The sequence below is a fragment of the Rhincodon typus genome, chromosome 19 (assembly GCF_021869965.1).
Source record: "Rhincodon typus isolate 14 chromosome 19, sRhiTyp1.1, whole genome shotgun sequence".
Taxonomy (NCBI): domain Eukaryota; kingdom Metazoa; phylum Chordata; class Chondrichthyes; order Orectolobiformes; family Rhincodontidae; genus Rhincodon; species Rhincodon typus.
The window spans coordinates 15,175,533-15,201,257 of record NC_063350.1 but is presented as its reverse complement, the minus strand read 5'-3'; the positions used below and the strand labels follow the sequence as shown (position 1 = coordinate 15,201,257).

The following is a 25,725-nucleotide window of genomic DNA, read 5'->3' as shown; positions in this document are numbered from 1 at the left end:
CTTCACCTGGAAGGTATGTTTGGGCCCTTGGATAGTGGGGAGGGAGGAGCTGAATGGGCAGGTGTTACACCTTCACTGGTTGCAGGGGAAGGTGCCGTAGGGCTGTTGCGGTGGGTGGGGGGTTGGTGGTGGTGTTGGGACTGAAGGAAGAATGGACTAGGGTGTACAATTGAGTCCTGCCTGGCTTGTAGCACCCGATTGCACTGTGCCATGCACAAACTGATGTTCCTCCGGCAAACATCTTCATCCTCTTCCTCAGCAAACTGCTCCCACTCTCCCAGTTCCTCAACATCCGTTGCATCCATTCATGGTTTGCTCTAGTTGTGCAGAGCACAACATACCAAGATAATGCAGCACACCCTGTCTCGTATATGTGCAAGACACCACCAAACTTGCCCAGGCAGTGGAATCTCATCACCGGGAGCCCTGTTGTCCACTTCACCAAAGCCCTGAGCATAGGGTGGGCTGCATTGTGTCTGTGCTCCACCTCACTGAGGGTGTAGTACAACAGTGTCATCAGCATGGTCACAGTGGGTAGCCCTTGTACCATAGCAACCAGCCTTATTGGCGTCGAGATCCTCAAATACAGCAGGAACATGGGAGTTCTCCAGGATACACAAGTCACGGTGGCTCCCAGGGTTCCAGGCGCAAACCTCTGAGAAATGGAATCAGTAATCACATTCACTTGTACATTGCTGGAGTAAAACCCTTTTCCATTAGTAACATCTGCTGGGTTGAGATACAGCCCTGTCAGCACATTGTGTTTGTAGTTGATGGCACCCTGCCAGCTATATTGTTGACCTCTACTGTCCAGGCTATAGCACTGACCTCACTACAGGGGAACGAAATGAACTGGTGTGATGCAACAGTTACCGTCTGGTGGGCGGATGATTGAAAGATCTCTCAGAGGTCCCTTTTGGCATCCATGGAAGCAACCAATGGCAAAGATGTTCAATGAAGCCGTCACCGTTCTGATCACCAGGAAGGCCACCCACTCCTTCTGGTCATAGGTGCCACCCAGCAACTCGAACAGTTCAGTCACGGTGTCCCGGGACATATGTAGACCTGTTCAATCACTGAGCCCTGCTCAAACAGATGACATATCACATCCTGAGGAGCCCTTCAGCTGAGACCTCTTCCTGTGCTTCCATGCCAAGCTGCTCCTGCTCAGGGTCCTGCTGGTGCACTTGCTCCATCTCCCTCCACCTTCTTTCCAAGGCGGCCACTGTGACTATCACACCTCCTGTGGCTGGATCCTTCGGTGACGGCTGCAGTGAACCTGCATCAGTACCATGCTCAGAGCTTGTAAGAACTGCCGATGCTGGAGTCAGAGATAACACAGTGTGGAAATGAAGGAACACAGCAGGCCAGGCAGCATCAGAGGAGCAGGAAAGTTGACGTTTCAGGTCGGGAGCCTTCTTCAGAAAGAGCACGCTCAGCCTGGTCATCAGGTACGCACCCCCTCGAGCCTCCATGTCCCATTTTAGATTGCTGCCCCTGACCAGCCGCTCTCTTGAGACCCACCACATCAAACTGCGACTCCAACTATCTTCCTTTCTTCTTGAGATTCGTCACTAAATTCTGGTAATGCATTGTGCTACACAGTCCCCCTGTGGTGGCCACGATAGTGATGACTGCCAAACTCACCCCACCTCCTGCAACCTCCCCTTGTCCTTCCATTCACTACTGGTTTCCTCTTTTTATTTATAATTCATTCATGGGATGTGGGCGTTGCTGGCTAGCCAGCATTTATTTCCCATCTCTAATTGCCCTTGAGAAGGTGGTGGTGAGCTGCCTTTTTGAAACATTGTAGTCCATCTGCAGTAGGTTAATCCACAATGTTGTTAGGGACAGAATTCCAGGATTTTGACCCAGCAACAGTGAAGGAACAGTTATATATTTCTAAGTCAGGATGGTGAGTGGCTTGGAGGGGAACAGCTGGTGATGTTCCCATGTATCTGCTGCCCTTGCCCTTCTAGACGGAAGTGATCATGGGTCTGGAAAGTGCTCTTGAAGGGTCTTTGATGAATTTCTGCACTGCATCTTATGGATAGTAAACACTGCTGCTACTGAGAATTGGTGGTGGAGGGAGTGGATGCTTGTTGATGTAGTGCCAATCAAGTGGGCTGCTTTGTCTCGGATAGTGTCAAACCTCTTGAGCGTTGTTGGAGCTGCACCCATCCAAATAAGTGGAGATTATTCCACCACACTCCTAACTTGTGCCTTATAGATGGTGAACAAGCTTTGAGGAGTCAGGAGGTGAGTTACCTGCTGTAGCCTTTCACCTGCCCTTGTAGCCATTGTATTTATATAAGAAGTCCAGTTGGGTTTCTGGTCAATGATAGCCCTCAGGATGTTTATGGTGGGGACTCAGTGATGGTGACCCTATTGAATGTCAAAGGCCGTTGGTTAGGTTGTCTCATATTCACTCGTAAGTGCCTAGCAGGACTGGATGCATCTGCGGACAGAGGAACAAAGTGAACATTTCAGGGCCTGATCTTTATTTCAGATCTCTGGTATACAGAGTGTTTTGCTTTGACTTAAGTCTACCCCTTCTTTTCCAGGATACACCCACTGCAGTGTCACTTGGGTTGCGAATGGAGGAAATGATTTTTAATTTGGCTGATATGCACCTATTCTTCAATGATTTAGAGGTAAGAAGAAATTTTATGTGAACAAAATAAATCAATCATTGAATGTCGGGTCAGAGTCTCAAAATACCTGCATATTCATAATTGTCCAGCAAGGTAGTTTCAGAAATACCTGTCAATGACAACACGATCTTTCAAAATGAAACTATTTCTATTCAGCTTATCTTCAATGCACATTTTTAAAACTGATTTTCTTTTCATTTTTCCTGAAGACAGTGTTATTCTTGGTAAAGCCTCACAGGCAGTGACAGGCCTCCCATATCTCACTTAAGTGTCAGTGTCTCACATATAAATACAAATAAGAATATTAGAAAGGAAATCAACTAAACTTGGGTGGGTTGATGAGGCAACAAGGATAGTAGAAATTGGTCCTGAGCCATGCAGATAGTTTTGTATTGTCCACACCATCCAGTCTTCTGTTCAGTTGAGAGTCGCGAGTCTGATTATTGGGTGGGGTGTTTAGAAGGTGGTCAATGTGCTGATTTCCAAGACTCTCTGAGTCTAATGATGGATTTGACTAATATCTGCATATTTGCACTGGATATTGTTAGGCCTGGCAAAGTTGGCTGATCTCTGCCTTTCTTGTTCACTGCAATACTGCAACAATTGCATCAGCTGAGGTCAGTGCAGGCCACAGAACAATTAGGGACTCGTCTGATCTAGGGCACCTGGTGGCACATTTTACCCATTGACCTGCATTCACTTGCAGTGAATCACTGCTTTAGTTCTGCAGCTGTGTTGATGAGTTTGGTTATTTATACTTCTGTGTGTTTGTGTGAATTAAATGCTATTGATCAAATTAAATGGACTGGATGGGTTTACTTGGATCAGAAGTTTATGTTCCTTTGGACATATTTTACCGTTCAAATAACATCAGACATGTATATACAAAAAGACACAGGTAATCCAAACTCATTTCCTGTCCATAATTTTTTGAGGAATTTCCTCACTAAGTAACATGATAATCCTCACCTTTATTGCACAATGCATATCTGATAGAATCCAACCACTATAAAGTGACCCAAGAATGCTAGTCCTCAATGTTCCTCATCACAATTCTTGCACATAAATGGATGTTTGTTTAGCAAGCTTCTTGTCCTATCAGATAAGTACAGATTCTTGAATTTTTTGGCATCATATTTAATAAAGTTGTATTTCAGGCCAGATATAAAGAAGAAATGTTTTCAAGATTCTAAGTCATTTTGAGGAGCAACTGTGTTTGTTTTGATCAACACAGTAAAAGTCTATTTGCATAGAGGGCATTCAGGTTAAAATGGTTAAGAGGGAATACGAGCTCAGTTTCTAAGCCTTAGGGAAGAGAAAATGAGGGACATTGAGCTCCAGGGCAGAAACATGTGAGGGTCAGGGTGGCAGAGAGCATAGAGCACCCATCTGTACCCCAACTCCACCAGAAGAAAAGTTGCCAGCAAACTGACAGCCCAATAAGAAGCCTATCCCACAGATATAAAATGCATGGTGGGCTAAATTGAAGCAGAGTGTGACTTCGGCCCCTCACAAAAAGGAAGACCCATCTGATTATCTGTCAGCTCCAACAGCACCGGAACTCCTCCGTAACTGCTGCCGGTACAGCAAGCAGGACCAGGAGACTAACCCAACAAATCCTGGAGGGTAGCAAATTGGGAGGCTTTGGGCAGAGGACCCTGTTGGCACCTCTGGGAGGGGGTTGGTGGAGTGGATTCTAAAGTACATGTGAGTAGGAAGGGAGTTTACTATCTAATTGGGGAGTGACCCAAAGATAGTACTCCCTCCTTTCCCATCATTTTAAATGCTTTTTAACAAAACAATTTCAATGTCCACCCACCGTCTGTGATATGGAGTGAGCTTTGGGGTGTGTAGGATGGCGATGAGCTAGCCAAGCTATATTCTGCTGCCTCTGCCCACTGAAAGCCCAACTGGTGAGTACATGTAATGTTCAGCTCCTAGAGTTTTGCAGGGTTGTGATGGCAGGTTATGTCACAGATTTTTAAGGGTGCGGCTTTATCAAATAAAATAACTTTCAAATAAAGCAACTCAGGCCACATTCCCTTATGGAGTGTGTGATGCTTACCTTTCAAGAATCCTATATGCTTCTTAGAACGGGCTGTTCTATTTTGTAATTGTGCAGCCTTTTCAATTATTCTGTAATTGCAGAGACCCTACCATGAAGTTTATTGTTAAATGATTCCATATCAGTAATAGTTGGGCTGTTGGAGTTAAAGAGTCATAGAATCATGCAGCATGGTAACAGACTCTTGTTAAGCATATTTAGGAGTTAGACCTTCAGTGAGGCTGAAGAAAAAATGCAATTAATACTAGAACACAGAACAATGCTTTGCTGTGGGTATTGGAGAAGATATGTCTAACATGGTCCCTTCATCCAGATAATTAAGAACTCCATTTGCTAATGACAAATCTGTATAGGCTTGGTGCAATGAAGAGGAAAATGTATATATTTAAGCTGAGAACAGAAGTGGCAATGTGTCAGAGCGGCCAAACCTAATTACATGGGAGAAAAGACAGAGGGAAGGAAGAGAAAATCAGATGCAGGAGTTTAATTGCCTCCCAAGCAGCGTTCAAGCCTCCTTTGCTAAGTACTTCTCTGTGCTTTTGTAAATGTGGTCAATGCTTACATGAAGGGATTTAGTGTGATTAAAAGGCAACCTTTTCAGCGCAGAGCTGACAATCCCGTTCATTTGGAATTTAACTTGTAGACGGTTATTTGCAGGAGGCACAGGTTAATTTCAAAGCCACCTGTTAAGTCTGCTGCAACAAGAGCATGCATAGGGCAGTGAGAGAGCAAAGGTCCTTCAGCAAGAGAGCCATCCGCTTTTCATCAAGTATGTTTGACATGCTGGGTTCAGAGATATTCAAGAGACAAGAGAACAATTTTTCTCTGCCTTGAGCCTTTAGAAAGTGGGTGCAATCGAGTGGTGAAATAGGTGCCAAGCTTTTTCCATTTATTTGCACCTGAATAGTTCAGTACTTGGTCATCCCGTACAGCTTCTCTGATGTCTGCACTAGACGTGAATGCATCATAAAAGCACAGAATTATAAAAGCTTATAGCTGCCATTCAACCCATCAGATTCTCACCCCTCAGTCATAAAATCATAGAATGGTGACAGCGCTACTGGCACGCCATGAATGTGCAGGTGTCTAAAGGAGCAATTCACCTCATGCACTCCCATAACGTCCCCCTGTAGTCCTGCAAAGTATTCCTTTTCTGAAAGTGATCCAATTCAGTTTTGCACCCCTTAATTGAATGCCTTCTCTGCACTGTCAGGCAGTGTGTTCCAGGGCCTAACCATTCATTGCATGAAGGCATTTTGCCTGACGTTACAATTGCTTCTTCTGCCAACTGTCATTAACCTATGCTTGTTGGTTCTCGATCCATCCACCAATGGGAACAGTTTCTCACCGTCTGCTCTGTCAAGACTCGTCATGATTTTGAACGCAGCTAGCAAATCTCCTCTCAACCTTTCATTCTCAAAAGAGAACAGTACGAACCTTTCCAATCTTTCCATGTAACTGGAGTTAATTTAATCCCATGTTAACCTCTACTTCAATAAAAATTACACTCAAATGAATGTCAGATGACTGCACATTTTCACTGTTTGTGCCAGGTACAAATGGTGGACTGGTCCAAATAAAAATCTGTTGCTATTGCTTCTTAAGTTGTTATTTAAATGTCTTCAGATCCAAAGCGGCAAGCCAATATTATTGATAAACAATTTTATCTTGAAGTAAAAATGTGGTTTTGCTACTCAGAACTAGTTACTGAATTCAAATAGTCTCAGTAATGAGGTTGTGTTCATTATTGTACATATTGTACATCTGCCAGGCCACCCCTGTGACTTGGCTTATTGAAGGCCGAGAAAAAGAAAGTTAATGGGTATGAAATTGAGCAGTTTCTATAAATGATGATTGATTCAGAAAACTGGTTGAACATTTCCCCCACCCAGGAATGAGAAATAGTGCCTCAGTCACTCACATGTCCTCTGGAATTGAAGCCTAAACTATGGGTTTGCATTGTAACAGACATTCTCCACATTATTGCTGTCCTGAGCCAAACCTGGATAGCCAGGACTGCAAAAGATGCATTAGCAAATAATTCAATAAAATAAAAGCTGCAAACAGTGGTTAGCACTGCTGCCTCATAGCGCCAGGTACCCGGGTTCGATTCTAGCCTCAGGCGACTGTTTGTGTGGAGTTTGCACATGCTCCCTCTGTCTGCATGAGTTTCCACTGGGTCAGAGATAGTAGGAACTGCAGATGCTGGAGAATCCGAGACAACAAGGTGCAGAGCTGGATGAACACAGCAGGCCAAGCAGCATCATAGGAGCAGAAAGGCTGACGTTTCGGGCCTAGACCCTTCATCAGAAAAAATGATGAAATGTCAGCCCGAAACGTCAGCCTTTCAGTTTCCACTGGGTGTCTGGTTTCCTCCCATAGTCCAAAGATGTGCAGGCTATTTGGATTGGCCATGCTAAATTGCCCCATAGTGTCCAGGGGCGTGTAAATTAGGTGGATAAGCCGTGGGAAATGCAGGGTTACAGGGATAAAGTACACGGGTGAGTCTGTGTGTGAATCTGTTCGTAGAGTCGGTGTGGACTTGTTGGGCCGATTGGCCTGTTCTCACACTGTAGGGATTCTATGATTCTATGAAACTACCTTTTAAGTTGTGAGTTACAAGGTAGGTAGGCAAAGAATGGTCTACCAAAAATGGAAAATCTATGAGTTTAACTTCAGTTTTTGATTAAGTAAATTTGTATTTTCAGAATATTTCCTCCAACCCATTACAATATCTGTTTGACATCACAATGCCAATGGTGGTTGGAGTCAAAGTCTGCCATCAAGAATACATTTGATAAAATGATGTGCAGCATATTTTGTACTCATTTGTGGAAATTGGGTGTTGCTGGCTAGACCAGAATTTATTGCCCATCCCTAACTTCCCAGAAGGTAGTTAACAGTCAACCCTATCGCCTCGGGCTTAGAGTCATATGTATGCCAGACTGGGTAAGAACAGCAGATTTACTTCTCTACAAGGATGTTGGTGAACTAAATGGGTTTGTACAACAACCAACAGTGGTTACGTGGTTATGGTTAGCCTAGTTTTTCTTAATTCTTAATTCTAGATTTTTATTGAACTCAAATTTCATCATTAGCCATGATGGGATTTGAACCCATGCCTCCCTGGTTTACTGTGACATTGTTATTATACCACCACCATGCCCCATCCACCCCTCTAATTTCACTACATTTACAAATGACTTGGATGAATATCTTTAGAGCTGCCAATCTACGTTTGCTGATAGCAATCAATAAGCAGACTAAGATAGTGTAGATGGAAGCAGAAAATTACAAAAGAATATCAAGGTTCAACAGGCATCAGAGATCATTGCTCAGCAGCACCACCAAGGAGGCAGTGGCTGCTGCAGGTAATATATCCAAGACGCAGGATCATAAAAGGAACCCTGGCCACAGGTTTGGATGGCGAGAGGAGATTGGAAGCAGACTTTGTAGGGGTTGGGTGTTGTTCAACAGTGCGGGAGCAAGGAATGGCTCTCTGTGGATACCAAGTCCCTCAATCAGACACTGGGAGCCTTTAAATGAGGGACCATCTCTGGAAACCATTTGAGCAACCTTGTCAACCTTTGCTTTTCAGGCTTCAGGCTTTCAGCAAGGCAAGTACTCTATGTGTTGCTGGGAGCACACCCACCTCAGCAGGCTGAGGTCTCTTAATTGCCCACTTGAGCACCTTAATCAGCAGCAGGACAGGAAGACCTTTCACGTGCCTTTCCTGTTGCCTGATTAAATGCTCCACACGCTCCCAAGCCCACCAAAAGTTCAGGCATTAAATTCTGCCCGGTGAGTGGGAAAAGCTGTGACAGCTGGCATTCAATGTGAGAAAGTGTGGAAATCACACTGAATTATTATGGCGCCATTTGGCCCATCATGCTTGCACAAGCTCTTTTGTCTATGGCCAGTCTCCTGCCTTTTCGCCATATTTCCGAACACCATTCCTATCCAAAAAAAACCTATCCAATGCCTTTTTGAATGCCTCAGTTGAACCTGCCTCCAACACACTTCCAGGCTGTGTATTCTGTACTCTATTCACTGTGTGAAAATGTTTTTTTTTCTCACATCACCCTTGCTCCTTTTGCATATTATTTTAATCTATGGTCTCTTGTTCTATTTTTCTGTTGTGAGTGGAAACAGCTTCTCCCTATCTACTCTTTCCAACACATTCATGATTTTGAAAACTTCAATTAGATTTTCTCTTGCCCTCCAAGGAGAACAGTCCCATCTTCTTCAATCTATCCTCATAACTGAAGTTTCTCATAACTGAAGCCACTCCTGTAAATTGCTTCTTCACTCTCTCAAATGCATTCACATCTTTTCTATAATGTGCCACCCACAACTGTACACAGTACTCCATCTGAAATCTAACAAGTGTCTTCCACTTTGGACTCATGGAAGATAGATCAGGGTATTTTTGAAATAGTGAGAAGCTAGGAACTGTGGATGAGTAGTGAGATTTTGAAGTCCAAGTACAGCAATCATTAAAAGCCAGTGGATATGTGTTAAAATTAAGTAAATAGGCAAATGGAATGATGGCCACAAATTCAAGAGGGCAGGAATGTAAGAAGATCAAAGTTAAGTTACAGCAGTACAGAGTGGTGGTGAGACCCGACATAGAATGGAAATACACAGTCTAGGCACTATGCTGAATGCATGCAGCGCAGACTTAATAGAATGACGCAAGGTCTGAAAGAGTTAAATTATGCATCTCCTTCGATATAAATGATTAAGAGATAATCTAACTGAGGTGTTTATTTATGATGGTTAAATTATTTTATGAGAGAGACTATGTTCATTGGTGGGAGAGTCCAGACAAGCGTGCATAACTTTAAAATTAGTGTGAAGACATTCTGAATGATGGCAGAAAATATTTCGTTCCACAAAGTATGCGAAAATTCTGTAACTCTTTCTTCCAAAAAACTGTTGAGACAGGGAGGTCAATTGAATATTCAATGTGGAGATCGGTATATATATTTATTAAGTATGAGCATGAATGGTAACAAAACCAAAGCAATTAGTTGACATTAAGATGCAGCTTAACTGTGGTTTAATTGAATAGTAGACTAGGTTCAAGGAGTTGAATGGCCTGCTCCTGTGTCTATGATATAAGATACAGTGAAGTACAGAATTAATGCTGCCATCCTATTGTTATTTTTCAGTTATTTCAGCACTGCAGTTGGCATTTTGATTCCAAAAGTGTAAGCTCAAACCAGTTAGCGTGTTGTAGAGTCAATCACACTTAGAAGGATCATAGAATCCTACACAGTGCAAATAAAGCCCATTCAGCCCATTGAGATTGCACCTACCCGCCAAAGAGCACCCTACCCCCTCTCCCATCCTATCCCCGCAATTCCGCGTTTACCATACCTATCACCCCCTGGCCTGCACAGCCGTGGACACTACAGGGCTATTTAGCATGGCCAATCCACCTAACCTGCACATCTCTGGCCTTCAGATTTAATTCGGGAGCGTTAAAACAAGTTCAACAACTACATTCCCATCAGCAAGCCACATTGACAGGACAATAGTGTAAAGTGCTGAACTTATTCTAACCCTATTCAATGAGGCGAGGCTAGCACCATGTGGGAATTACCTGTCAGGTCATCTTCTTCTTCGGTATCCTGCTCAAAGACAGGCCCAGTAATTATTCACTGCAGTACAGCACAGTGGCATGATGCATTTTTATTGACTGGTGGGATGGAGATGCAGGCTTGGATCCTACTTCAGTTGGAACAGGGATCGAACCCCAAACCTCCATGCTGTTGGCATTAAACTGATGCACATTCTAGTTGTCTAGCCAACTGAAGTAAATCCCTCCCCCTCCCCTGGTAGGTCATGTGCAGTATGTTTCCACTAATACAGACATATTAAATCATAAGTCATGCGAAAAGGTCATGCAGGCCATTTAGATCAGACTAATGTAACCTTTGGAAAGGCCTGCTGCTGCAATTTTCTGTATTCAAAAGAAATAGTGACTCTGTAGCCAATGCCTTCACTATATTTATTGAAGGATGGGGACCGAAGTTTGTATCCATGTTTCTTATATTTCATCTGCATTCTAAAGCTTTACGTAATAAAGTTGCACAGCTTTAAGACAAAAAAAAGTGAGCAAAAAAAGTCTGGAAAAGTAGCAATAAAGTAGTCCTACTTGCCAGTCTGAACTAGTGTCTCGGTCAATTTCTGTACAAGTCACTTAGTCAGTAATCTGATAGTGGCTGCTGATGGGTTCTGAGGTAGTGTCTCAGTTAATTTCATGGTATTTCATTAAGTCAGTAATGTGATAGCTACCAGTGTTGCACGTTCCTGTACTGAACAATCAGTTAAAAAAAAAAGTAGAAAATGGAAAACACAGATCCCAAGCAAATACCAAACTGCTTAGACAGTTTGACCTGTGCCTTAATAGGAGTTGGGTAGGCTGCGCAGCCTATCGTACACGGTTAATCCACAACAACCACAGATTCAGCTGGGCAGTGGTCTCCTACATATTCTGGAAATGGGAAATTAAAATGCAAGAGTTGTAAATGAGCAGTAGATTGATTATCACTTTTTTTAAGTGAAATTGTGGTTGGAGTCTAAACTCAACTGAAAAGTTGGGCAATTTTTGATCTATAGATGCAGATTAATCTCTTATTTAGTTGTGGCATTTTTTAAAAATATGTTAATCTCTTTACAGGTAAGATTTTCTAAAAAAAAGTTACCGGTTCAGATAGGACTATCCCATAAATTCAGTTGTTCAATTAGATCATGTCTACTGCATGACTTTGTTCAAAGTCTAATAGATATCAAACACTTCTGTAATGTTCACTGTGTGAGCACACATATGCCATTGCAGCTTTTAAAATATCAAGTTGAAACCTGCTTTTGAGGGCACTAGCTGTCACTTGGGAGTTTGTAGACTGATGGGAAGGGGTGTTTGGGTGGGGGGGGGGGTAGGGGCAAGGGTCACATGTTACTGGTTGTGTTTGTTGGTGATTCAGTTCTTTAATTACAGTCTTTGGCTTTTGATTAGGGGAAATGTAAATTTTCATCCAGCTGCAATCACTGTAAATAGGAGAATAGGGCTCAGGCCTCTGAATACTGAGTGACACCCGGTGGGGTCATTGAGTCTTTTGGGAAAGGAGTAACGCTCCCCTCCATCACATCTATGGGGTGGCAGTGGCATGGTGGTAATGTCACCTGACCTAATAATCCCAAACACCAAGATAATATCCTGGGATCATGAATTCAAATCTCACCGAGGCAGGTAGTGAAACTTGAATTCAATCAAAAATATTGAATTAAAAAGCAATCAACATGTTGCCATTATCAATTGTGTTAGGAACCCATCTGGTTCACTTATGTTCCTTTAGGGAAGGAAGTTTGTCATTTTTGCTTAATGTGGCCTGCAATTGATGCACACCAACAGCAGTGTGGTTGATTCTTAACTGCCCTCTGGGATTATGGATGGATAATAAATGCTGGCCCTGGAAGGCAATTGAGAGGCAGGAGAATGTCCTGCAAAAAGTGACTTTGCTGCAGAATCAACCTGAGGCTCAATCTGTTCATTGTAAAAGTATCAAAGACATTGTCTTTCTCACTCTGCCAGGCATGGAAGAGAAGATAAGGACAGTTAAAAAGCCCAGAGGTAGATGAGGCTGTAGCCTTCTGTCATTTGTATGATAGGACATAGATTTGTTTGAAAGATGCTTTTCCAAATGCAGCGGTGACCTTAGAGAGAGAGAAGCATAAAGCAGTGCTTTTCCCCCAAGAAGGAAGGGGAACAAGGGAAGAATTGGTAACTGTATCCCCGTGGGTCTCTCTCACCTATGTCTTCATAATTAAACATTGTATTATGGGTGTGGAGCATACTTGTCCATCTGGCCAATGAGTGATGCATAATATAGGTCAACAAAGGAGGAAGAAAGCATTATGGAGGATTCATTAAAGGAATTCAAGATTAAAGAGGAATTCAAGATTTGTAGAACACTGTTTTTAATTTAAATTATCCAAGGGAAATTTTTCAAACTATTCATTTTAATCTGCCACAATCAAAAGTTTCATGAAAATCAACTAATCTTGATCTACATTCAGAGATTTGCTTTCTGCAAAAGTTTTCCTTATAAATAGTTACAAAAATAGCAGGCTTTGCAGCAGAATTCCTATGGGAATAACTAGAGTATGTAATAGTAATCCTTTGGGAATTTCATTGCAGCACTTAAATGGAAATGCAGAAATTACACCCAAGTACTCCATGACTGCAAGGAATGATGTACATTTTTGAGATAAAGAAGTACATTGTCAAACAGCCAGTGTCCACCTACTATTTATGTGGTTTTTTTCTTCCCGTCTTAACATAACACCTTTCCAACCTACCTTACAGAGAAAGGTGAAGGATAAGAAGCTAGTTATATGATGTTGGCAGAACCTCTCTCTACATCAGGCCATGTTTGAAGCAATTGCCTCACAAAGAAAATCATTCGGAATCATATTTCCACTGAAATCGTGCTCAGTCGTTTAAAGGGCCACTATACCTACCAGCTGTGTAGACAGCAGTCTGCACAATATAATGGGTGATGTACTGATGTCATTAAATAAATTATTCTGCACAACATAAAACCCTAGATGTTTAGAAAGGAAGATTTTGTTTTAAAAGAAACGCATTGATAACCTTTGAAGGAAAGGAATTACCTGTTTCAACAGAAGGATTGCAAACAACAAAATTTAGTAGAAATTGTTGCTGAAGTTCTCTCTTGTCACTTCCTTCACACACTCTGACTAACACAAATTTCCTACTGCAACAACAATAATAACAACTTGTATTGACATAGCTCCTTTAATGAAATGAAATGATCCAAGAAACTTTACAGAAGCATTATAAAGTATGACATCAAGCCACATATGGAAATCATAAGTCAGATGATCAAAAAGGCAAGTTTTAAGAAGTGGGTGTCTTAAAGGAGAAAAGTAAAGTAGGCAGCTGGAAAGGTTGAGGGAGGGAATTCCAGAGTCTAAATAGCTGAAGACAAGACTACCAATGGTGGAACAATTAAAATCAGGGATGCAAAAGGAGACCAGAAATGTAGGGACATAAATATCTTGGAGGGCTGCAGAAAATTACTGTAAGGAAGGGCAAGGCTGCAGCAGGGTTTAAAATGCAGAAATAAAATCTCTTTCACACTTGGTATCAACATAATTTCTTACAAAAGTGTAGCACTTAAGCTGAGTTTTCAGTATACAGTGGGACAGCAGCAGTGTTTGAACTAGTTATATATGTTCCGTAGAACAAAATTCAATCTGATTTTAAAGACTGTCTCCTCCAACTCATATTCCTCATCTGAAAAAAAAATAGTTTTCATGATACCTGCTGCACATTCCCTTTCCTCTAATTTCTAGTTATTGCCACAGTTATACTTGGGTGGTATATATTGAAATCTGGGTTTCTTTATCTGTCAAAATCAAATAAGAACACCCAATGAATCCCTCCACCACCCCTGCCACAACTCACAACAAATACAGTCCTTTCCTAGGCTGCAAAGCTTAGACACTATTTTGTCTCTCCCCATTTAGTATTCCCGTGGCAATTATTTTTTAATTGATCTTCTCTCTGCCATATCTGATCTAAATCAATCAATGCAATGATCTGGTGTATCAACTGAATACCATATTCCAAGTGGCAAGTACAGTGTGATTTCTGTGTGCTTACTTTACTATTCTGGAAATATATTATAGGTTTCTATTAGATTTTGTAATGCTGTCTGGACATTGAAAGTGGTCTGTTTACAATTACTCTGTCTGTGCTAGTAGAATTCCATTTATTCACTTGTGCTCGAAATATTTGGTCTATTTTTAATATGCGTCACTGCTTTGTTTAATTTGTTGTATGTCTTCTAATTGTGTAGTTGATGTGAATCCATTTGCTAACATTTTGTTCCATTCTGTAAGTCCATTGCATGGTTTCTTGTGTCATATGCAATCAGCTTTACTGTCTTGTTCATTCACAAAGGAATGTAATGGAAAGTATTTTGCAGTTAGGTCCACACATTCCCATATTTAACAAATGCAGTGTTTGCCCTCACCTGAAATCTGTGCTGGGGTCCTAGTCATTTCCTGTTTGAATTCTACTCTTGCTGATCTTTATCCAAATGGAAGAATAGAAGACTGTTCATTGATACAAATCACAGAAATAAAGAAAATTAATGGTGCAAGAATCTCCAAGGTTCTTGTAGAAATAACTAACCCAATTACAAATATTCAAGAAGAATTTTAATAGCTTTTTTTGATGTGCACCAAACATAAACGAACATAGATTCATAATTTCAGGAACTCAATCCAATATTTGCGTCAGGCACAAGATTTCCGTAAGATGTAGGAATCCCCATAGAGACTGTTCCGGAAAAAGTGGAATGAATACCAACTGGGATGATTTCTGGGCTGTGATCCAAGAAATACAAAATGGACTGAAAGTATTCAGGGTTTTTATCTTCAACAAAGAAACAAGACTAAGGGTTTGGAAGGGACAGAGGACAAGTGTTTAAATTGCTGAAGAACTGTTCCAGTATAAATTAACAAGTTCTTTGTACTTCCCATGGAGCATAAAACAAGAGGACATGACCACAGAAGCTGGAAGAAAAGGCCTAATGTGGATTTGTCTTAACCTCTTCCTTCAGAGGATGAGGAAATGGGCAGAGCTACTATCATAATCTTCAATAATTTAAAAGACAGTGGGGCTCCTTTTCCTCCAGTTTGTTTTGAGGGACTGTGGATTCCCTGGGCACAAAACACAGGATACTGGGAGAGAGACCTGTTATTCTGGGAGTCCAGCCCAATTCCTGCCTCCTGCGCATGGAAAGAATGAAGGAGAGTGGGAGGTTCTAAGAGGACTATATTGTGTGAAGGATGAAGTAAATAGTATACCTTCTCCACACACAACTAGCCTATTAAAAAACGGTACTGCTGGGAATTAGATGAATGCAAAGAGTCCAAAGTCAACGTCTACAAAAGCTAACTTTAACCAACTTGCATTGGACTTTACTGACACATGGCAACAGCCTGGACAGAGAGCTTAACATGACAGCAAGATGGTGTATTGAACTAGCAAGTGACTGGAAGGTCAAGGTCATTCTTACGGAGAGAGCAGAGGTATTCCACAAATCAGTGACCTGGTCTGTTTTTGATCATTTCCAGATCTCTTCAGTTTCAAAGAAGTGTAATGGGACTTGTGGGCAGCACAGCGGCTCAGTGATTTGCACTGCTGCCTCATAGAGCCTGAGACCCGGGTTCGATTCCAGCCATGGAATGACTGTCCCTATGGAGTTGTATGTTCTCCCTGTGTCTGTGTGGGTTTCTGCTGGGTGCTCCAGTTTTTTCCCACATTCTAAAGATGCACAGGTTAGGTGGATTAGCCATGGTAAATGCGGGATGAGGGGCTGAGTCTGGGTGGGATGCTCTTCAGAGGGTTGGTGCAGATTTAATGGGCCAAATGGCATCTTCCACACTCTGTGGACTCTATGACTCAAAATATTAACTCCATTTCTCTCTCTGCAGTTGCTATCAGACCTGCTGAGTTTCTCCAGCACTTTCTGTTCTTTATTTAATATCCCTTTACATGATTCAATGTCTTATTTTATTTGATAACATTTGTAAAGTGGTTGGGAATATTTCATTGTGCTAAATGTGCTATAGAAATTCACTTTGGTGTCCTTCTTGGAGATAGAGGTTTTGTGTCTGGAGATTGCCATCACAGTAACATCAAGGAATTCTGTAGTTTATCTGGTAGATCCAAATAATAGAACTGAACAATATTTTTTTGGTTGACCTACCGTGTACTTGGATTGCAACTTGGTGTTTAGCTGAGAGTGAGATGTCAGTACGTGGTAAGAGATTATGTGGTAAACTAGAATGGAAGTGTTAGGTTGACCTTAAAACTTGGACACCTCGTAGCTAAAAGCCAAGTGCCTCATAGTGATGACTACTAATTGATGCTGTTCAACGTGCAAAACATTGAAGCAGCTATTTGAAAATGATAGATTTTCAAAGTAATCAGCTATTTCATTCAATCCTTTTGTATTGTAAATATGAAAAGAAATTGCAAGGAAACAATGAAGGCATGATATTCATGATGCATTCATGAGGACGACCCTCCATTCGAATTTTATACTGATCAGTGTCGTTTGGAAACATGACTTCTATTGTCAGAGCATCAGTCCAACTGTTGACAGACACAAACTCCCTGCTATTCCTTGTTGGCAGGCAATCATTCTTGAGTGGATTTGGCTGAGACTCAAGCACATTTATTCTGCTGAACAAATGTATATATAATGATTTTGCATAATAAATCATTAACGTTTGTCCATTGCATGTAATAGCAAAACTATGCAGCGCTAAACAATTGCACATGCGGTTTCAGAAGAGCTCATGCGTACTGAACTGTGTTGATTGCAGCAGTGAGAATTACTCTGTGCTGAAAAGATAGTGCAAACCCTCAAGTGAGAAATCTAAGCTTGAAAAATTGGTTTCGCACTCTAATTTCCCCTGATGGATAACTTCCATTGTTGTTTGGCTAGACCTGTGTCAATGAGGACTGATAAGTAACACACATGGAGGCCTATTCCCAGACACATTTGAAACAATAAGTGCAGCAAAGTAGTAACTTTGTAAAGTTTATGGAGACACCTGCTGGCTAGTATGCATTGCAAAAATTACCAATGATCTTTCTTATTTAATGGAATGGTTGCCTTGGAGATAATTGTGATAGGTTAGGAATACAAAAAAGAACTCATTGTGATGGACCATTAAGGAACATATGATGGTGCAGTTTGATTTATTTTCATGCATTTTGAAAACATGAGCTCAACACAGCTGTGATAGAAAGCTTTAGAGTAGGGCCCATGGATGTATTTAGAAATATTGTACCAAGTAATCTCCTTCTTTTGACCCCATCGTAATAGTTTTTGAATTCCTCATTTCTCTATCTCAAAATCAACATACATTAAAGATTTGAAATTTGCCATTATGGTGCAGTATCCATGTTACAGAGTTTTACTCTGATTAACCAGTGTGATTCATTACTGTTGTATGATTTATTAAAAAATATTTGCAGTTATTTTACAGACATGAGTGAAAGGTCACTTCCTTGCTTCTGCAGGGATCAGGTTTAGGTTAAACCTCTCTGTTTGAAAAAACACTTGAGCCTTTATGGGACACGGTGGCTCAGTGTGTTAGAACACTCTGTTTCACCTTTGAGACCTGTGTTTGAATGCAGCTGAGGCTGAAAGGATTAAAGTTTCTCCCCTCTACAGATCTTAGGGAAAATGAGATCAGGCCTTGTCAGTGAAGATGGAGGTACAAATATACATTGTAAAGTGATCTATATACCCCACCAAAGTGGCATGCTGAAGGAGGAACTGGGGTAAGGAGTGGACAACAAACTGATGCAAAGGAATGAACTTCTAAAATTGGAGTTAAGGCTAAGACAGAACAGATATGTATATGTGTATCAGTGTGTCAGAAGCTGGTGGCTGTGGACCCTAAGGCAAACTTTTTAAGATTTTTTAAGGGTTTGGGTTACAGGAGTGGTGAGTCCACAAAATAATTGATTATTCTTTTTGCTGAACATCCTGACCACGATGGCAGAAGGACATCTGTAAGTAAAAGTGACATGTCACGCTGCAATTAGTTACAAAATGGAGCTAATATTGTAACAGAGATAGTACGAACTGCAGATGCTGGAACATCTGAGACAACAAGGTGCAGAGCTGGACGAACACAGCAGGCCAAGCAATATTGTAACAATTTATTTTGCTCAGAGTAGAAGGAGCCTCTGTTGCTTTAGTACCTGGAGAAGTGTGCAGTTATTTCCAGGGAGATTGTGTGGTGGTCACATTAACAAGAGAAAGTGAATAAGCAGCAGCCAGAGGTGGGCTGGTGCCAGACGGGACCCATCACTTATACAACACGGAACTGGCTACCTCACGCAAGAGCAGTGCACACACTGCTAGAGTGCTGAGTGAAACACGACAATCACCATGTGCTGTCTGCCTAATTTGTGAATGCCTCTACAATCTGCGCTTCTCCCATTTTGAGGCAAGATGGGGATTATAGGTTTTAGAACTCCTGATGGAAAGGAAACACTTATTTTGTTCTCTGTTCCTCCAAAATCTATTGTTGTTGATACTAGAATTTAGTTTCATAATTTAGGAAGGGAGTTCTGTGATTAAGAATTCATTTGAAAAAAGATCCTGCAACCAAAATGTTTGAAAACTGTTGCTGAATAGCTAAGTGACAAGTGCTCTGGAAATGGCTAATATTGACACAGTCCCCAGAAAGTCAACGTGTTATTTTCTGCAGTGCTGAGATCTCTCAGTATGATTAATACAGTATTTTATACAGAAAACAGATTGTTAATGGTCAGTCATGAGAGTATTGAACATTTTCAATGTTGTAATGCTGTATTTGTAACTAATTTCCTGTTTCCGAATTTGAAACACAATATTACATAGTCATTTATTTATGTCTATTGTGTTTCTGTTCTTCCTACTCTTACTTTTTATCTCCCTGGCCATGGTTAATGTTGCTTGTTTCTGATGGGGCTGTCTTTGCAGTTCATATTTTGATCCTCGGGCAATGCTGGGAGCAGATGAGGAAGGTTTGTTACCTCCTAAACCGTCATCTCCCTTTGCAGCTTCACCTGCTAAAACAGCTGAAGAGTTGAAAGATTGAATTCTAGAGGTGAGGTGAGAATTTCTGCTCTTGATATCAAAGCAACATTTGACCAAGTATGGCTGCAAAGAGCCCCAGCAAAATGGAAGACAAAGGAAATTGCAGAAAACTCTCTCCAATGGTTCGTGCCATAGGCAGTACAAATGGGCATCTGAACATGGAATATTTGGTCTTTGAGCACATTTAATAAAATTATGGCTGTTTCATGACTATAACCTCAAATACACAAAACAGTTTGTTAGCGGATAGCCTCCCATCTCCCTGCTTACCAAGCATCTATCCATATCTATCTTTAAAATATTCAGACTCTGCTTCCACTGCCATTTGAGAATGAGAGTTCTGAAGGCTCACAACCATCTATGAGAAAGCATTTCCTATCTCTGCCTTAAATCGACAACCTCTTGTTTTTAATCAGTGACCAACATTCCCTCTAAACTGTGCAGCGACTGGGAGGTTTCGCATGCACAAGTCAGCATGCTGGTACATTGACTTCTGCTTTCTACGGACCTTGGATGACTGTGCAACAGAAAAAAAGACATTAGAAGGAATGTTGACAGTAACTGCTAGTTCTGGATCCTCCTACAAGAGGAAATGTACTTTCTACATTCACCCTGTCAACAGCCCTCAGGATCTTATACATTTCAGTCAAGTGGTCTTTTACTGTTCTGAACTCCAGCAAATATAAGCCTGGCCTGTCCAATCTTTCTTCCTGAGACAGCCCATCAATCCGGATATTAGTTAGGTAAATCTTTTCTGAATTGCTTCCAGTGCAGTAACATCCTCCCTTAAATAAGCTGACCAATACTGTACATGATACTCCAAATGTGGTCTCACCAGTGCTCTATATAACTGATGCATAACCTCACTACTTTTGTATTTGGTTCCCCTCACACTTTGCAAAAACATTCCATTAGCTTTCCTAACTACTTGCTATATCTGCAATGTAGCCTTTTGTGATTCATACGCTAGGACACCCAGATTACCCAAAGCTCTGCAAACTGTGTTTCTATAATATGCTTTTTTATTCTTCCTGACAAAATGGCCAATACACATATTACCACATTTTACTCCATTTGCTAGATCTTTGCCCACTTATCTATCTGTTTTTTTGTAACGTCTCCTTCACAACCTACTTTCCTACCTATCTTCATGGCATTGTAAATTTGGAAATCATACCATCCATCCCTTCATCCAAGTCATTTATATAAATTGTAAACAATTGACGTCAAATCACCAAACATTGTGGCATATCACTCTTTGCATCTTGCCAATCTGAAAAAAACACCCATTTTTGCCTAATCTCTGTTACCACTAGCTAGGCTTTCTTCAGCCCGTGCAAGTATATACTACCCTCTAGACCATCTGTTTTTAATTTTCCACAATTACCTTTGATGTGGCATTTTATCAAATGCCTTCTGATAATCTAAGCACAATACAATATAAGCACATATGACATTCTCAAAAAATTTTGATAGGTTGGGTAAACGTGATTTCCCATTCAAAAAACCATGGAGACTCTGTCTGATTGCCGTGAATTTATTAAGTGCCTTGCTATAAGTTCTTTAATAATAGCTTTGAACATGTGCCTTATGACAGATGTTAAGCCATCTGGCCTGTAGTTTCCTGCTTTTTGAATAAAAGAGTTACATTCACTATCTTCCAATCTAGTGGGACCTTCGCCAAATCTAGAGAATGTTGGAAATTTAAAATCAATGCATCAACAATCTCACAATCCACTACTTTTAAGATCCTAGGATGAAATCCGTTAGGATCTGGGCAAATGTCAGCTTGCAACTTCAATAATCCAACAAAGGAAGATGGCTGTGGTTGCTGGTCTCAGCCCCAAAACATCACAGCAACAATTGCTCAGAGAAGTGTTTGAGCCCCAGTCACTATCAGCTGCTTCATAACTAACCTAGTCTCCATCATAAGGTCATGATGCTATTCTCTGATGATTGCACTATGTTCAGCACCGTTTGTCACTTCTCTGATACCGAATGAGGCCGTGTCTATATACAATAAGACTTAGGCAATATTGAGGCTTGAGCTAAGTGGCAAGTAACAATTGTGCCACACAAGTGCCAGACAATGATTATCTCCAACTGAAGAAAATGTCACCAATTCTCCAAGACATTGACATTGCTGAATCCCCTGCTATCAATGACCAAAAAGTAAACTGGACCATACACATAGTCAGAGGCTGGGAGTTCTGAGGCAAACAGCTCATATCTTGACTTGCCAAAGTCTGCCTACCATCAAGAAAGCACAAGTCAGCAGTGTGATGGAATAGTCTGCATTTGCCTGGTCAAATGCAGTTCCAACAATACGCAACAAATTCAAAACCATTCATAAGAAAGGAGCTAGTTTGATTGGCATCCTAACCATCAACCTAAACATTGACTCCCTCCACCATTGATACACACTGGCAGCAGTATGCAGAGTATACAAGATATGCTGCAGCAACTCACCAAGGCTACATTGACAATATTGTCTAAACCAGTGGTCCTGATCTTCTATAAGGATAAGGGCAGCAGATGCATGAGAACCCCTTCAACTGCAATCTCCTCTCCAAGCCACACACATTCTACTTGGAACTATGTTGTTGCTCCTTCATTGTCATTGGATCAAAATCCTAGAACTCCCTTCCAAACAATATTGCAGGTGTACCTGCAACACATGGCCTGCAACCATTCAAGAAGGCAGCTCACCACCTAATTGTCTTTCAAAGACAATTAGGAATTGCCTTGCTGGGGGTGCCCACATCCAATGTAAGAATAAAAGAAAGGTTCAGATTTGGAACTCTGTGGGCATTTACACCTTTTGTTTTGAAAGTGAGCAATTTCTGTCAGTACTTTTCTATGCTTTTTCACATAATCCAGATTAAAGTGAAACCATTAACTTAGCCCCTTGCTGCTGAATGAAATCCAGTTGTGAATGACAATTGGTGTGACTTACATTTGAGCAGTGTTATTTTTGACCACAACGCATACAAAGCTGAACCACTGAGCTAGAATGGACTTTGCAGCTTTCCAAGTCTCTGCGCATTTAGAACCAAATGAACATCTGCAAAAGGAATTTACTGTAACTTCTCCTGATTCAAAGTGATAAAGTGGAAACACAGAACCTGACAGAACCACTAAACATTTCCTCAGTAGCTGTACTTTCCAACAACATTCTTTGGTTAAAACCTGTGATCTCACTCGTGGAATGCAAAAATTCAACATGGGTTTCAACTTTGAACTCACCACCATGAGAGAGAACAGCTAAATAAGATAGAATATAGATTTTGGTAGAAGGTTAAAGTTTAAAATCATTTTTCTGGTGTATGATACAACATTGAATGCCATATTTTCATCCCCAGCTGATTCAGGAAGTGTTCTTGACCTGGGAAAGTGCTCCACTGCAGATTGCTTGGTGTCTAAAATGTTCAGTGTACTGCAGTTTGTTTAAACTCTAGAGTTTTTATTTTAATTGTGCTCCGCAGGAGTGTGACCAGGTTCACATCGACGATGTGTCTTCAGATGATAATGGGCAGGATTTGAGGTAAGTTTCTCATTGAAAATAAGCCCCGCGTGGATCCTTTTATTCTGCAGAATGTCAGCTGTGTACTAATTAATGGAACTAATGTCGCTAACAGTCTTCCTCTCTCCACCCACACAGCACGTATAACTTTGCAACAGATGGCTTCCAAACAGCAGCAGTTGGTGGAAATCTTTGTATAGGCTCTGGTGTGCATGGGGGTGTAGACTGGATGAGAAAATTAGCATTCCGCTATCGTCGAGTAAAAGAAATGTACAACACTTACAAAAACAATGTTGGGGGTAAGTATTTTCAATCTAAGTACGCTAAAAGATTTTTTACCATAATGCTTTGGCACACAAATTCTGACACAAGTTGTATAACAAACAGATCCACTGGAGAATGATTCAGTAGGAGCTCTTTAAGTTGTATCAAATTTGACAGATGTTGCACTCAAGATTGAAATACTTATTGTCTCTCCCCAATGAGAAATCACTCTCAAAAAGAATATGCAAAATGCAATTTTAAAAGGAAAAATATGGGAAAAACAGCAATTCCAACATATTTATGGATTAGTTCCACAAATGAATCATCTAACCTTTTGGATGAGTTAAGTGAATGTAACAATTCATCACATGAATGACAGTATGGATTTTTGTGTTGATGGATCCATATCCAACCTCACACAATGTTGCCAAAATGTGTAATGGTTGTCCATCGTGGCTTTTCCTGGTTAGTTTTGATTATGAAACTGTGCAATAACACCTTGCCACCAGAATCAGTAACTCTGCATTAAACCTTGGATCTGTGTCATTGCACAGGTTTAATTGGAACACCCAAGAGGGAAGGGTGGCTGCAGCTGAGAGCTGACATGGAGGCTCTGACTGACCTGTGGCTGACACATGCACTGAAAGCACTCAGTCTAATTAACTCTAGGTAAGTAACCTGTCGCTCACTGGCACCTCTTAACTGGTAACGTGTTGTGATGGAAACCAGTAGATTAGCTGTCTCAGATCTCTGGAGTCTGCAGGTTGCGTTTATATATGGCTCTACATAATTTACTTTTGCCCTGACTACAACAAGTACACTTGATCCTATTTTTTCATCTGGTAACATCATTTAGTGTTGTGAGATTAGTATAGATAGTAGGATTAGTATTGGGATGTGTTCATTTTCCAATCTGCACTGTACAAACTGCTCTCAGGTGGGATGAGAGTGAGGATATTGCCATTGGCCTAAGTATCTCTGAGCTGGAGAGTAGAATAATCAGCCTAAGATTTCAGCTCCTGATTTTGATCAGAAGTCCCTGTTGGTAAGTGGTGTCAGCAGTCAATTAGATTGCCAGAGTTCACTGTCAAGTAAAGCCCACATATGTGAAGTTGCCACTTGAGCAGCATTCTGTGACCAGAACCTTAATTTGGCAAGAGACAAAATAGGCAAACAATAGAGAGAATAGGTTTCAGATTGTAGTTATGAAAGCTGCTTGCTTTGAAGGTGATGCATGTCGGTATGATTTCTATTTTTTTTAATGGGATTTGGCATTGCTTACAAAGGCAACATTTATTGTCCATTCCTAATTGTCCTTGAGAAGGTGGCAGTGAGCTGGCTTCATAAACTGCTATGACCCCCTGCAGTGTTGTTATGGAGGGAATTCCAGAATTATGGCCCAATGAAGGAATGATATTGTATTCCCAAGTCAGGATGAGGTATGACTTTGTGAGAAACTTGAGGCGGCATCCTTCCCATGTAGTTAGTGCCTTTATTGTTCTAGATGTGACTTTGGAAAATGATGTTGAAGAAGGCAAGACAAAAAATCTTTTAGATGGTAGTCAGTGCAACTGCATTGCACCAGTGGTGGAGGGAGTGAATACTTAAGGTTATGCATGGGTTCCAATCAAATATATTGAATTGTCCTGGGTAATAATGTTGAGGTCAGTATCTCAAAGTGCTCAGGTTCAGTGAAGCGGCATTATCGGAAAGTGGGGCAATCTAGGCAGTGTTGTTCGGAACAACATTTCCCATGTAACTGCTGCGTAAAACACATGAATTGATTGATTTATGTTACAGGTCAAATTGTGTGAATATTCTCGTTACAACAACACAGTTGATACCAGCCCTGTCAAAGGTACTGTTATATGGGCTGGGTACAGTCTTCCCAATAGAAAATATTTACAGCGCTACAAAAACAGGTAATTACACATGAATGTAACAACTTTATGGAACATATTTATTCAGCATTAAAGTAGATAAATCACTTTTTGATTTGCGTCATGTGCGAAAACAATGATCAGATAAAGGTACAGATAGCATTTGTCAAACTATAGATTTGCCTGTAGAAATTGCATGATTAACACTAATAGATAATTGAACTTGAACTAAAAAGAATTATACTAAATAGTTGAAAGAAATAGTCAACATAAGGCAGATATACTTAGATCAAGAGCAAGAAAGAAAGAGTTCTATTTAGCCTAATTTCATTGTGATTTATCAAGGATGTTTTATAGGGGGTGCGCTTTTCTTAATCATATTGCTCAAGAGACTCAATTCAACCTGTGATAGCTACAATCAATTTGTATGAGTTACCTTGACATAAAATATACATTCACACCCATTTCTGAACATTGTTCAGCAAGTATTATACAGAGCTGATGGCCATCTTTAAAAAACAAAATCAAATTTATCAGCGATAGTAGAACTGCAGATGTTGGAGAATCTGAGATAACAAGGTGTAGAGCTGGATGAACACAGCAGGCCAAGCAGCATCAGAGGAGCAGG

The 25,725-nt window shown here is 40.9% G+C and overlaps 1 protein-coding gene across 8 annotated transcripts in view; it reads left to right on the top strand.

Moving 5' to 3' along the window:
* Window positions 1–25,725, top strand: part of LOC109927926 (eyes absent homolog 1-like) — a 256,972-nt gene that overhangs the window by 218,535 nt on the left and 12,712 nt on the right. For all 8 annotated transcript variants that reach the window (XM_048608466.1, XM_048608461.1, XM_048608464.1 and 5 more), the window contains exons 11-15: window positions 2,565–2,654; window positions 22,916–22,974; window positions 23,092–23,252; window positions 23,772–23,886; window positions 25,018–25,139. In XM_048608466.1, the coding sequence (XP_048464423.1) occupies window positions 2,565–2,654; window positions 22,916–22,974; window positions 23,092–23,252; window positions 23,772–23,886; window positions 25,018–25,139 (547 nt within the window). The remainder of the gene's footprint in view (window positions 1–2,564; window positions 2,655–22,915; window positions 22,975–23,091; window positions 23,253–23,771; window positions 23,887–25,017; window positions 25,140–25,725) is intronic.